At 50.2% G+C, this 14,768-nt stretch overlaps 3 protein-coding genes across 3 annotated transcripts; 2 read left to right on the forward strand and 1 right to left on the reverse strand.

The window, feature by feature from the left end:
- Nucleotides 1–264: 264 nt before the first annotated feature.
- EYB26_001752 (uncharacterized protein) lies at nt 265–7,235 on the reverse strand (the record flags this gene model as incomplete). Its single annotated transcript, XM_054261060.1, has 2 exons — nt 265–6,744; nt 6,798–7,235. 2 exons carry the CDS (start codon nt 7,233–7,235, stop codon nt 265–267), a joined length of 6,918 nt encoding a protein of 2,305 aa, XP_054117035.1.
- A 1,154-nt stretch (nt 7,236–8,389) lies between these two features.
- EYB26_001753 (uncharacterized protein) lies at nt 8,390–10,123 on the forward strand (the record flags this gene model as incomplete). Its single annotated transcript, XM_054261061.1, has 3 exons — nt 8,390–9,114; nt 9,171–9,773; nt 9,820–10,123. The coding sequence occupies 3 exons, from the start codon at nt 8,390–8,392 to the stop codon at nt 10,121–10,123; spliced, it is 1,632 nt and encodes a 543-aa protein (XP_054117036.1).
- Nucleotides 10,124–11,997: 1,874 nt separating this feature from the next.
- On the forward strand, nt 11,998–14,068 carry EYB26_001754 (uncharacterized protein; the record flags this gene model as incomplete). The annotated part of the gene is made up of 2 exons (XM_054261062.1): nt 11,998–13,886; nt 13,963–14,068. The coding sequence occupies 2 exons, from the start codon at nt 11,998–12,000 to the stop codon at nt 14,066–14,068; spliced, it is 1,995 nt and encodes a 664-aa protein (XP_054117037.1).
- Between the last annotated feature and the right edge of the window lie 700 nt (nt 14,069–14,768).

Raw genomic sequence — 14,768 nt, forward strand, 5'->3', positions numbered from 1 at the left:
AACTCATGGAGGTGATATAAATTACACTGTAATTTTGGTGTAAAAATGAGTTGGAGTCAGACTTATCAGTTAAATCTTTTCCAATCAACTTCAAACACTATGTATATTCCATAATCGGCATATGTAACCTACTGGTATAATATGAAACCAGAATATCTAGTAGATGTTGAGATATTGGGGTCGAAAATATCGTATTTTGTATGAGTAGTTTTTCGCACCTTTCGCTGTCCGATTACGTTAAAGGCATGAACTGCTTACATATCGTCAGGGGGGGGGGTTCCTGCACTGCTGGGGCACTGTCCAGTGTTCATTGCACGCGACCAGCAGCTGCTGGCTAGTAGCCTCAAGCGTCGGTCCCCAAGAGTGTCCGTATGAAGCGAACCCAGCGTTCTCATACACAGACATCCATCTCTCGGCCGGCTGGACAGGGTATAGAGTACGTCCCTCCGCAAGCCACCATCCGTCCAAAAGGCCGAAGCATGTGTCATACCAGTCGATAACGCGTGTGAGCTCCGACAAAACGAGAATTCCGCCAGGAGCAAGAGTATCGCGTAGTCGGCGACATGATTTCGTGCGGTCGGTCGTCGCGTGAACACAGTTCGTGCTAATGACCACATCAAAGCGGCCGCGGAAAGATTCGGGCACCTCCTTTTCCAAGTTGAAGGTATCATACTCGATGAAATTGTACTCCTTCAAGGTCGTCTTGGCCTTCTGCACCAGACTAGCCGAAATATCTGTGAATGTATAGGTGGTTGCGATATTGGCTGAGGCCAGGGCTGCCAACACGCGTTTGGTGGTGCCACATGTGCCCGCACCAACTTCGAGGATGCGCACGTTTCGAGACTTGTCCACGTTGCGGAGTAACTCACCCAGAAAGACGACGAGCTGGTCGGTCAAGGTCGACATCATGGGCGACAAGTCATAGAAGCTCGCCATGATCTTAAGGGAGGCTGGACTGCCAAACAGGAGAGCAACTGAGTCGAGTTTGCCTGAAAGGACCTCCGCGAGTCGGGGACCGGTCAGACCGATTAGATCGCTTTGATACTTGTAGCCTGGGAACCGGTCTTTAAATGCTGCGAGGAGCGTTGCAGACGACCGCCCATCCACGGCACGATCACTTCGTGTGCGCTTTCCGTCAGTGTTGATTTTGACGAATCCGTGATGCTGCAGTATTTCCCAGAGTCTCGCAACCAGTTTGTCGTACTTAGGTAAGTGAGGAATTTGAGGGAGCTCGGAGCGTGGGTCGACGCGCGATAGGTCAATGCCGAGTGTGGCCAAGGCCTCGATAATATGGGCTAGGAGAATTTCATCTTCATACGGTGCAGCATCTTGATGATGATTAAAGTACCCCTGTCTCTTAGCAGATGTGTCGAACTGAGCGTCTGACAACTTGAGCGCCTCGAAGGGATTCCCGAGAAGAACAGTTGCTCCGGCATTCGATTCGCGCTTCTCGGCGCCAGCTGACTGGACGCTGGCAAGTTGCCTCACACTATCTGCTCGAGTAGCACCAGATCGCGGTACTAAGGTAACACTGACGGAATTGTTACCGGCAAGCTGTGTACCCAGTACCTCAAGAGTGATATTTTGGAGGTCATGCGAAGCGATATCCAGGTTGAACCTGGCAGAAAATTCCCCAACAAGATCGACCGCTGCCAACGAGTCCAAGCCCATGTCTGCGAGAATCATATCCTTCGTCATATCTGATTTCGCCATCCCGGTACACTCGGCGATCAGGTTTTGTAATTCCTCGAGCTGATCTTCGACCTGATCGGTCAACGGCTGGCTGGCTGGTGAGACAGCTTTTCCCACACCGTCTGCTTCAGGCGCAGCAGGCCGTGATAGTGAAGCTACAGAAGTAGGACTGTTGCTGGCTAGCTTCGAGCTTAAATCCCCGAAAGTCATATTTTGGAGGTCATGCGCAGCGACTTTGAGGTTGAACTTGGACGAGAATTCCCCAACAAGATCAAGAGCTGCCAGCGAGTCCAACCCCATGTCAGCAAGCATCATGGCCTTGGTCATGTCTGACTTGGCCATCCCGGTGGACTCGGCAATCATGTTCTGTAATTCTTCGAGCTGATCTTCGATCTGGTCCGGTTCAACAGATGAGATGCTACCGGCAGTGGGGACGATACTACCCCGACTGTCGGTATCCGAAGATGAGCTTGAGGTAGAAGAGCTTTCATCGGGAAGAAAGCGAACAACAGCGGTGCGTTGGTTTTGCCCAGCGGCGGAGTTAATCGACCCAACGACGGGCACATTTCGGCCGGCGGTGGGTTGAGCTTGGCTCGGTGTCACCAGTCGCATCGCTTGGTCGAGACTTCTTTCAAGCTTAGAGATAGGGACCTTGGAGAAGCGACACCCAGTGAAGACAGCAACAAGGTTGTTATCCTGAATGTTCCAGACAAAAACGTCGCCAAGAGGCTGTCCACCACCATCAACTCCAAATCGAGCATATACTCGCCAGTTCTCTCTCTTCGCAGAACTAGTGCTGAAATCGCACTTGGGCGAGATCACGGCTCGGTCTAAGCCTACCATAACTGCCACTTCTCCTTCTGGGACAAAATCACTCGTATTGATGACGAAGCCCAAGACCTGTATAAATGCATCAATCGTAACTGTGTCACACAGGCTCCATGAAGTGCTTTCTTCTCGGGCAGGCTGTTCGTCAGGCATGCAAATAGTTGCTACGCCCTCACGCTCGTGGAGGACCAGTGAATGAATACCCTTAAAGAACGGTGCGTACTCGACGAGACGTGCAAAAAGACCATATGTGCGCCTGCGCATAAACCTCTCGGTGTCAATCTCTGAGCTTGTAATCCTCTCCATGGGCCCGGAGACCAGCCTTTCCCAGGCATCGAGAGACAGACATTTGACGAGAGAGACAACACCTTTCACATGAACGGTTTCTCGAGGTTGCCGCGAGGACGAGCCATCTCCAGGTAGAGTGCAAATGGCAAAGTTCCAGATATTCTCGTGCCTAGCCGGGCTGAGTCGAACCACAACCTCGCCCCTTGCCTCTGTTCCCAGCGGCGCATGGAAGTTGACCTCATCCCAAACTAAGCTGAAGGCTCCTGGAGCTACTCTCGGCGAGTTACCGTCAGCAGCCAGGAGCTGAAGAGCCATAGTAACCGCCTCCATGTACATAGACGCGGGGCACAGTGACCGAGAGCGCAAATAGTGGCCCCTAACCACCTGATGGAAGCGTTGCGTCTGAATGTTGATGGTGAAGTCGACTTGTCCTTCTGCTTTTGTAGCCCTTCGAGTTGCGCGGCCCACTAAGGTTGGGGGCTTAAGAGTGGAGTTTTCAGGGGCCTTGAGAACAGCCATCGATTCTGCTGCAGCTTTGGAGACTGTCTGCTGCATTTCCATGACACGGTCTACATTCGCCACCCAATGCTGCGTACGCTCAAACTGATAGGGAGGCAGCCAAATCGGCTTAAAGCCGAGCGACTTTCCACTGGGTGAGACGAGCCGCCAGTGCTGAACAAAATGTCCGTTTCGCCAGAGATCAGACACCAAGCTAGAGAGGGAGTCTAGCGCGCTTAATGTTCCCGACGCTTTGAGACCCAGGAAAGCATGCGCGTTTGCTTGCCCCGATGCAGATCTCGCCATGACAACAGCTGGTGTACTTATTCCGGCCTCCAACCACACAGCAGATGGGAAGCGCTTCTCAAGCCTTTGTATGGCATCGACAAAGAAGACTGGCTCGCGCAGATGCCTGGAGGGATCGTACTCCTTGAAAGAATCGATAGGATTATTCGAACACGTCTCTAGGGGTATTTTGGGCTCATTCCATTTTAGCGACTGGGATGTAACTGTCATGTCGGCAATTAAGGTCTCTGTCAAGCTGGAGTGAAAGCCGTGGGTTGTAGCGAGGTCACGGGCACGGATCTTTTGGAACCTTGGCTCGCTGCACACGATTTCCTTGAGACGAGCAATGTTCGCCGATGCCCCAGAAGCTATAATAGTGTCTACAGCATTGTAGCAAGCAATTTCGATAACACTACCCGACCTCTGTTGGAGCAACGAACATATGGCTTCGAATTCTGAGGCAGAGCAATTGCTCATGGCCAGCATGGATCCCTTGTCCGAGCCCCATTTAGTGTCAATAAGACGCGCTCGGGATGCTACCAACTTGATAGCGTCGGCAAGCGAAAGGACACCGGAGACAGCGAGTGCTGTAAGCTCCCCGAGGCTGTGACCGATGACTGCGCTTGGAGTCAGGCCTGCGTCTATCCAGCATTGAGCAGAAGCGTATTGCATGGCGAAGATGCCACACTGCAACAGCGTGGCATCTGCCGCGGGTTCGGTGTCAAAGATTGTCGGCATAATTGTCGGGAAGCCCTGGGCGACGAGCTCCTTGTCGCAAAGGTCAAGATAATGCCGGAAGGCTGGTATTTTATCATAGAATGCCTTGTCTAATTGCACCTTATTATCGAACTGGCCACTGAAAACAAGAACTACTGGTCTTGGAGTTCGGGATGCATTTTGGACGATCGATTGAAATTGAAGGTTCTCGAGCTGACTTGCTGCGTCTTGAACATCGACTGCGTCTATGGGCATCAGGAACTTGTGACGCTTTCTTCTTTCGTTCAAGGTGTGAGCTAGGTCGCCAAGATTGATTTCCAAGGCATGCTTCCGAAGGTGGGCACTCAAAACTTGCGCGTTCTGCAGCAGACTTTTCTCGGAAGCAGCACTGACTAGGAGCGGAAGTTTCACGTCCACGTCTTTCGCTCGAGAGCTCATTTTGGAAGGCAGCTCACAGCACAACAGAGCACAATTCGATCCGGCGGCGCCATAGCTGTTAACGAGGGCTGCACGGAAAGGAGTCTTCCAATCGCACAGGCTACGATTGATTGACAAGCCATCAGGCTCTAAAGGAGGAATCTTGGGATTCAGTCTTCCATAACTAGCATGTGGTGGAAGTTGAGCGTGCTTGATCATAGCCAGGACTTTGAGCAGGCCTGTCACTCCCGCCGCTGTTTCGCAGTGACCCAAGTTCCCCTTAATGGATCCAATGTGCAGTGTGCGATCCGATGATGTTTTCAGCATCTTCTTGCCGAAGACCGATCGGAGACTTTCCACCTCGATAGGATCCCCGGCCTGGGTGCCCGTGCCATGAGCCTCAATATAAGTGACGCTCTCCGGAGGGATCTGCGCTTGCTGGAGAACTCTTTTGTACAGAGCTTGTTGCGCAGTCGAGTGTGGAATTGTGATCGAAGGCGAGAGACCGCCCTGGTTGGTGCTGATTCCAGGGATAACGGCCATTACGGCATCCCCATCAACAATTGCCTGAGATAGCTTCTTTAGAACCACAAGTCCAACGCCATCCGAGCGACAGTAGCCGTCACCAGAGGCGTCAAATGGCTTGCATTGTCCCGTTGGGCTAAGGAATCCGGCCTTACCCAGATCGAAATAGTTGTTCATGCCTGTAATGATGTTGACACCTCCGCAAAGCGCCATAAAACATTCACCGGCCTGAATTGCTTTACAGGCTCGATTGATGGCAACGAGAGAAGACGAGCAGGCAGTGTCAATGACCTCTGCCGGGCCAGACCATCCGAAATAGTAGCTAAGACGGCCACAGAGAAAGGCACGAATAGTTCCGGAAGCGACGTAAGCTGTTGGGGCATAGGCGCTGGTATTATCAAGGTATTCCACAAGACTCCCGCCTATAAAGCATCCGACGTTGTCGCCATTCTCTCTGCAATGTTTTACTAGATATCCGGCATCATCAAGAGCTTCGTATGCGACTTCAAGCAATAGGCGCTGCTGCGGATCCATACTGGCCGCTTCACGTTGGTTAACCCCGAAGAAAGCGTTATCAAAGCGCCGCACGTCATCGATAAAGTTGCCATAGAACTTGGACTCTCCGAATTTCCCACTCTGAGATGCCCGGAAACTGTCGTATATATTGAATCTATCCGTGCCAAGCGGACGATGTTGGTCCGCTCCCGAAGCAAGCAACTCCCACAGCTCTTCAAAATTGTTCGCCCCAGGTAGCCGGCAAGAGGCCCCAACTACTGCAATGGCGTCTTCAGGGAAGTCAACAGGACTCTTAGTTATTCGGGCAATCAGAGTGTGGGCGGCTGTCTTGGCTGGTTGGAGACCTTGCTGGACAAATGGCGCAAGGGAGACCACGTCCGTCATTCCAAAGTAGACGAGTCCTGGCGTATCATTACTCTGCGCCTTGATATCCTTCGCAGTTTGCGTTAAGATACTATACCATTCGCATCTGTTTGCCAGGATGGTGGTGACAAGTTCATTGGTAAGTGAGCCTTCAGTCAGCCTGCGACCAGAAATATTGGACCGTACAGGTGCCCGTAACTCGGAGGCATCAGGAAGGCGCAGGCTTTGTGTACCGTCGCAGACCGTACAGAGGTCACCAGCGACCTTCTGGTTTTCGGGGTTGTGGCTCTTGCCTCGAATGTCCATTTTCTGAACCTGGAGCTGTTCTTGCTCCTTGGCAAATATGAACAGCTCATGTAATGTGCCAGCGGGTCCAACAATGCTGATGTTTAGTGGTTCTGTGATAGCTGAAACGTACGTCCCCGGGAAGTTCTGAGTGAGCTCCTCGCCTTGGCCTTCGTATTTCAGGCGCAGAGCGAGGGTCGTGGATCCACTGCCTCGAGTGTCGTCTGCAGCCTCGCTATATGCTCCAACCCCAATCAAGACTCGCATGACTGTGGCTGTGTACTGAACTACTTGACTCTCATCTACAGCACAAGCGATAGCAATGGCAGTCTGCTGAAAGTTAGTATCATTATTGACGTTCACTAGAAGCTAGAAAAACGTACTGCCAGACCACCACAAAATCCCTGGACGCCGCCGGCCTGACTGACATCGACAAGGAACGTCTGGTGCGACAAGTTATGGTAGTCAAGATACCTTAGGTACTGGCCGACTTGAAGGATGACAAGTAAAGGTAGAGCCACCACCGAGGACCTTGCTGCAGCCAAAGGTCCAGAAGCACCTTTCGCTGCCCAGTTGTACAGCAGGTCTATGTACTCTGGCCCAGCGCTCAGCGAGGCGACATCACCGCTCGCAGTGGCAAATGTTGACCAGATGTGACTGTCCTTGAGATCTGAGATCTCGCGAAGAAGTGATTTGCCATACTTGTTCTCGCTCAAAAAAGAATGAAGACCGTTCAAGTACTCCTCGTCTGGAGCATAGGCCTGTGGACAGAAGAAGGCGCCCGAGGGGTGAGTCGAATCGCTGTCTTGTGGGGCTGGCATCGTGGAAACCATCTGTAGACTCTTGATGCTGGGCGGACCTTTGAAGTCTCACAGCCAGACAGTGTATTGAAGGTAGAAAGGTAACGTCTTGAAGCACTACCGTATTTGATCTGATATATACAAGATGCCTGCGTGACGCGGTACTTGTATAGAGGGCTTACTTAAAGGTGATCTCGTCTTTACAAAAAGAGTAACAAACAGTGACCACCCTTCTAGTCACAGCAACCACAGTAGTCTTTGCTGTTCTTGTTATCCTAAAACAGCTTAACCTTCACGTTTGCACCTCGCCCAAATGCTACCAAGGTAAGGTCGTTTCAAGGCAGGTCTGGACCCAGCAAAACCCGTAACCCCAATCAGCAAATCATATACAGCGTGCTAATTCCTGAATAACTGATACTCACCGGCTTTATCATCACGTAGGGAGCCTCGTGGGGGCAAACATAAACCCACCGGGTGTGGGGCATCACCCTTCGCCGTAGAACTGTAACGCAAACCCACCGGACGTGGTTGTCGTATATTTTTAGTAAACATAAGAGATGCCGGTTTGGGTATGGGTGAGAAGCTCCATATGCTGCACGGACCCATATATTCAACGTACAGCGAAAGTCTACATCTGTAGGCCGGTGGATTCAAAGGTCGTGGATCTCCTGCGGGTTGGAAAATGTGCATGAACGCAGTAAGTTTACATGGATCCCAAGTGAAGTGCATTGGTTACGACCGCCACTCCCAACGCTATGTGCATTACAGCTTGGCCTATTGCATGCAAGGTGATAGGCACGATGTCGCCATCTTGCGCTCATTATGGATGTATAGATGATGGTTGATCAAGTATCAGCGAGATATATTAAACGAAGTAGTCCAGGTGTGAGAAGTAATTCGATGTATACTTGATGCAACAGGGGTACCTAGCACACCTTTGACTCTGACAAGAATTTCCTCGAATCACTGAAGTCCTATCTCCAGGAAAAACATCCTACCTTGTGACAACTACTACGAGAGATATTTCAACACTTCTTGACTCGTGCGTTGCTCTCCAATACCATGACAGAAAATGGAAACACTGACAATAAATAGCATTCTTATACGTACGCAGCAGCCCGCTCGTTTACAGCCACGTTGAATATAGTTAACTCGGTCATCCTTAGGCTCTGCAGATGGCGCCACACGTGGAGGTGGGAAGCAGCTCTCTGAAAGGTGATGAATGGGCTAGCAACAACTATGGAACCACATCATTATCTGGAAGAGAGCTCTTCACTGTCAACTCACCCAACGTGGAATACAATGAGAGTGAAGTTCTTTCCAAGTACACGTACCGAACAACAAGTGTTACGAAGGACGCCACTACTGGTAAATACGTTGCAACTCCCAAGGAAACTCTGTATGAATTCAGAGTCGACCGCCGCATCCCGAAAATCGGAGTCATGCTTGTTGGCTGGGGCGGGAACAACGGCACGACAGTGACGGCTGGAATCATTGCCAATCGACGTGGGCTCGTATGGGAGACCAAAAACGGCCCGAGAGCTGCCAACTACTACGGTTCGGTGGTTATGGGATCCACCATAAAGCTCGGCATCGACGCTGAACATCGAGACGTGAATATTCCTTTCCACGATGTACTTCCAATGGTTCACCCCAACGATCTCGTCATTGGTGGCTGGGATATCAGCAGCATGAATCTCGCAGATGCCATGGACCGAGCAGCTGTGCTTGAACCCACCCTGAAAATGCAAGTCAAGAAGGAGATGGCCCAAATGGTTCCACTTCCCAGCGTCTACTACCCCGACTTCATTGCTTCTAATCAAACTGATCGAGCAAACAATGTTCTTTCTGGCAATCGCGCATGCATGGATCATGTTGACCAGATTCGCCAAGATATTCGGTGAGTAATGTCTACGTTAGCTACATTTGCAAATAACCATTTCTGACGCCTGATAGCGATTTCAAAAGCGCAAACAACCTGGACAAGGTCATAGTCCAGTGGACTGCTAATACGGAACGTTACGCCGATATAGTCCCTGGTGTGAATGACACGGCTGAAAACTTGCTCAAGGCCATTGCTGAGGGCCATGAGGAAATTGCACCTTCGACTATCTTTGCAGTAGCTTCAATTCTTGAGAAATCCCCCTTTATCAATGGCTCGCCCCAGAACACGTTTGTTCCGGGAGTGATGGATCTTGCCTCACAGCACGGCTCCTTTATCGGTGGCGATGATTTCAAATCCGGGCAGACGAAGATGAAATCTGCCCTGGTAGAGTTTTTAATCAACGCAGGAATCAAGCTCGTCTCTATCGCGAGCTATAACCATCTGGGAAACAACGACGGAAGGAACTTGAGCGAACAGAAGCAGTTCCGGTCTAAGGAGATTTCAAAGTCCAATGTAGTCGATGACATGGTGGAGGCAAACACTGTGCTTTACAAGGAGGGCGAATACCCGGACCACACTGTCGTCATCAAGTACATGCCTGGCGTGGGTGACGACAAACGGGCTCTCGATGAATATTATGCTGAGATCTTCCTCGGTGGTCATCAAACGATTTCGTAAGTTGACTTCTGTTCCGCCATAGCCCATTACTGACTGTCACAGAATCTTCAACGTCTGCGAGGACTCTCTCCTTGCCTCGCCACTAATCATCGATCTTGTGTTGATCACCGAGATGATGACTAGAATCCAGTGGAGAACAAGCTCGGGCGGCGAGTCCACCGCGTACGAGAGTTTTCACAGTGTCCTCAGTATTCTCAGCTATATGCTGAAAGCTCCATCGACTCCCCCAGGAACCCCGGTCGTCAATGCATTGGCGAAACAGCGCGCAGCGCTGACAAACATCTTCCGTGCGTGTGTGGGTCTTGAGCCGGAATCGGATATGACCCTAGAACATAGACTGTTCTAGCTAATGCCAGTCAACAAAAGGCGTCTTTCTTTAAGGGTTACATAGACACAGTTAGGACGCCTTCAGCTAGGACAGCCTTTCTATATTTATTTTAGTGGTTGTCCTTAGCTGCAGTTACCTTCAACAGGAGCTGTTCCAAAGAATTCGGCATTCAGAATTCTCAATCCCTAGATAGTCACTCATTATTCCCCAATCCATGATACAGAATTATTAGATAAGAATGATTGAATATACCGTACCAATAATTGTATATCGATGTCTAGATATCAATTCTCGCAAGAGAAGGAACTTCGGTATGAGAGAGTGCTCGTATGTATTTAAAAGAGCAGCCATGGCGTATAGATTACGCACTGTGCTTCAAAGATGGGACAGATATATCCATCATATTTGTTTCTCTTGTTTTTCTCTACCTCCCCTTTTCATTCACTTCTGTCGAACCCCGCTCCCTTTGACTTCTAGGTACTATAGGCACTAGAGGGAGCGATAGCCGCTGATACAGAATACGGTCCATGTCAATGCCTCCTGTAAATACGATACCTGCCTCCTCCTCCTCCTCCTGCTCCTCCGGGAGACAGTCGGTCTTTTGTTGTCCCAAACGATGAAGGGTCGTTTTACTGTCATACGACAGCGTTGCCTCAGCCAAGATACTAGCGATCGTGTTGGTCAGGATTAAACTTGGAGATACGAGCGAGTAAAAGGCATGTATTTTGAAGTGCTCTATCTTCTACATATAGCACCGTTACCTTTCTCGAGGTGAGAGGTTAGTCTATACGCCACGGTAAATATTCAAATTGTCCCGTCCTAATTAACCACCAAACTCCAAAGCTTTCTTCGAGACCCACCCACATGGCTGTCTTAAATTCCTCGCGTACAAAAAAAAGGCTACTTTCTCTCGTTTCATTAGCCTACTTATCGTGATCATTATCCTGACACGAAATCCTGATAATCACCGTAAAATGTAAGTTTCTCAAAGAACGGTTGTTATCTGGAGAACCGTGCTGCAAGAAAGAATGGCTGTTAGCCGGGAAGCCCTGCTTTTTCCGATTGGAAAAATAATTTAGCATAGGTCTGCGTACTAGGTACCTGAGGTATTGACTTAGGTTCCGAAGCTTTCGTTTCAACACAATGCTAAAACCTGCCAAGCTGATACATTGTATATCTCCCTTTCAATATGAGTGGCATATACTCGCGCTAGTCATCCTATCGCAGTCTACCATGAGTCCTGCCAGGTGTCTAGACCCTGCATGTTTGTGTTGATGATTTCTCTGACCACGTCTCCCAAAACCCGCCGGACAGGGGTCCTTAAAACACCCCGGGAAGGATCGCTGAAAACACCCGGCGTGGTGTATTGTACCTTGTTTCTCACGGCTTATGGAAATTACGTGCGGCACTATGCCGGCATGTTTATCACCATGCAACACGTTAATTCTTCTTAGGTTGGTAGGGGCGATCAACGCCAATCACAGGAAACACACGCCTAGCTTACGTCTACCTCGTTCTCTAATGAGACATGGCATAGCAGCAAGCACAGTACAGAAATTATTGTACTCGATACTTGGTGTTTGAAGGACCTGACGCCTTGTGCTGATGCTGCCTTAGCCCTCCCACGAAAGCACTGGTCGCGTAAGAACAGGGAATGTTAGGTAGGCGTGAACTCGTCATCGGTAGTACTCTCCTCTAGGTCCGACAACAGCTAAGCTTAATTCACTTTAGCAGTGCTAAGCTATTTATTTATATACCTTGAGGATGCATTTTATACGCCGGTCACCAATTCGTTGGCTAACACATAATTCAACATTATTTCTTGTCAAGTCTACTACCTACTTACCTTTCACTCACGAGATTCCCTGGCCCTGCTGACAGACGACGGTGCAATGGTGAATATGAAAGAAAGCATCACGCCAAAGAATGCACTTGCGGACCTAAAACCTTTGACTGAAGCCATCATCAGCCTCTCTGCTCCGCAAGAGCAAAAGAACAATCTGCTTTATTTGATCACACAACTGTCCACCGCACTATCTGTGGCATCTAGTCCCCCATCTACACGACAAAATGGGGGAAGTTCCACCGACACTCAGGTGAATGGGGCCAACGGTGCATCCCACTCGGACACGGATATGAGTCACGTCCCTACCTTCATTCCGAACAAATTGCCTAGGTTTCCCTTGCCCGACATCAATGCGTTGTGTAACGCATTTCTCACCGGCGTCAAAGCATTCGCAAGCCCGGAAGAATTCACCAACACTATTAACGCTGTTGAGGATTTCAAGCGACCAGGCAGCGTTGGCCGACTGCTTTACGACCGAGCCGCTGCTAGAGCTGCAGACCCAAATGTCGAGAACTGGGAATGCGAGCTACAACTTCAACGTGGCTTCCTCGACCGTAGAGTGGCACTCACCCCATTCACCAGCTTCTGGACTGGTCACCCTTTCAGCCAACGACCACACTCACAGGCGGAAAGAGCCGCTCTTCTGGCATACACAACAAATAACTTCAAAAGAAAACTGGAGGCAGGCCTCATCGAGCCTGTGGTGATGAACCAGCTGGAGCTGACCACTGCGTTTCACCCTTGGATTTTCAACACGGTGCGCGTCCCCGGCATTCCCAGCGATGACATGCAGAAGCATCCAAACAATGATTATTGCGTCGTTTTCTGGCGAGGCCACGCCTTCAAATTGAGTCTCTCTGTTAGGAGCCGGCCAGCGACCTACCTAGAGCTACACTCCGCCTTTGAGTTAGTGTTGAGCCAGTCGGTGGCGCGGTCTTTTGTTTCCATCTTCACGTCGGATAATAGGCCCTCGTGGGCCGAAACAAGACAACGGCTCCAACAGCTGAGCCCACAAAACGCGGAAAGCCTCGCGATCATCGAAGCTGCGGCGTTCACTGTTTGCTTGGACGAGGCATCTCCAATGACGGTAGGCGAGCGGGGCCGACAATTCCACTTTGGAGGTGAGAAGGATGCAGCAAACCGCTGGCACGACAAGTCACTTCAATTCGTGGTGTGCTCCAATGGTTTCTCAGCTACCCTTGGCGAACACACTATGCTGGATGCCATGACATTGAAACAGCTTAATGATGCCATAAACACAGCAATCAGCAGCCATGCCGAAGCGGGCGTTCTTGTGCCGCCGGCCACTGCTCCCATCACGCCTGTGCCTCTGCCCTTTACGACAGACGCAACAATCGAAGCGCTCATTGACAAAGTGCGAGTCCAATATGCCGATATCACAGAGGGGGCCGAGCATGTAGCCTTCCACTTCGAAGGTTATGGCTCTAAACTACTGCGAGAGCAGAAACTGCCACCTAAAAGTGTGTTTCAGATAGTCGTCCAGCTAGCGGCCTATGCAATTTTCGGCGAGATCACGCCGTGTTTTGAAAGCATCAATCAAGCGCACTACCACAAAGGTCGCGTTGATATAATCCAAGTTGTCAATCCTCAAGTTGCCGCTTTCCTGACCGCCGCGCGCGACCCATCTGTCGACATGTCCGAACGCCGAAGCCTGCTTCTCAACGCAGCCCGCGCGCACGTTGCGTCCGTCAGCAAAGTTGCCAGAAATGTCGGCTGGGAGCGTAACTTGACGGCATTGCGTGCGCTCTTGAAAAAGGGCGAGCCGCTGCCGGCTTTGTTTGAGGACCCTGTTTATAAGAGAGTGAGGCCGAGGCTGATGATGAGCAACTGCTTTGAGACGGGAATGCTGGAGAAGGGGTGCATGTGGAAGGCTCCTGAATCTGTATGGATGCACTATGAGGTCTATGATGAGAGGTATGTGTGGCTACTTTTATTGATTCCCCATTTCGCAGTATTTAGGTTGAGAGGTGAGGCTAATGATGGCAAACAGTGTTCATTTTACAGCTGTGACTTCGGAACCTGGTCGCGCAACGCGATTTTGTCGGCTTGTGAAAGAGGCCGCTGAGTTAGTTCGACAGATCGTTTTGCTTGAATAAGGGGAAATCGATTCCCCCCTCTCCCGGGGCTCCATCCACCCATATTTAAGCGTAGCAATGGAATCGTTTATCTAGGTACCTATAGTCATGAACATCCTAGACAATCTCGATGATGCGAGACCCAGCACTGAACGAGACGCGAGAGAAAGGGGGTAGGATAGTGGTAGTAGTAGGAGTAATAAATTCATTACGCCTGGTGGCACCAAGCCTAAAGGGCTCCAATACGCTATCTGCTTTCCATTGCATACACTGTGGTCATGGTCTCATTTCGACAGGAAAAGCTGTACCAGCTGCATAAACCCTTCTAGCCCATACAGTACACTAAATCTTAAACGCTGTCTTCTGGTTGTTGTAGTTATCTTCTCCAAAAATACGTTAAATCTCGAACGCTGTCGTTTGTCGTTGTAGTCATCTTCTCCAAAAACAATAACCCATCCCTCTGAGACACTGGACCATCCACGTGTCCATTCTCGATGTAGTTTCGTGAACCTCTTCCCTAAGTAGCGATTTACCAAGAGAACTTCTCATATTCACCCAAAGTAGCTGCCTGCCTCGCTAGCGGCAACTCCAGATAGCAGATGGACGGACGAATCGACATACAATGGAACTGGTGGGGCAGGTGAGTTATTGCGAGCAAAATCCACCAATTACTAGTCAGTAATAGGTAGGCAGGTCAGTTATCCTAAGGCTCATCAACATC

Source organism: Talaromyces marneffei, chromosome 1, assembly GCF_009556855.1.
Source record: "Talaromyces marneffei chromosome 1, complete sequence".
In the NCBI taxonomy this organism is placed as follows: Eukaryota; Fungi; Ascomycota; class Eurotiomycetes; order Eurotiales; family Trichocomaceae; genus Talaromyces; species Talaromyces marneffei.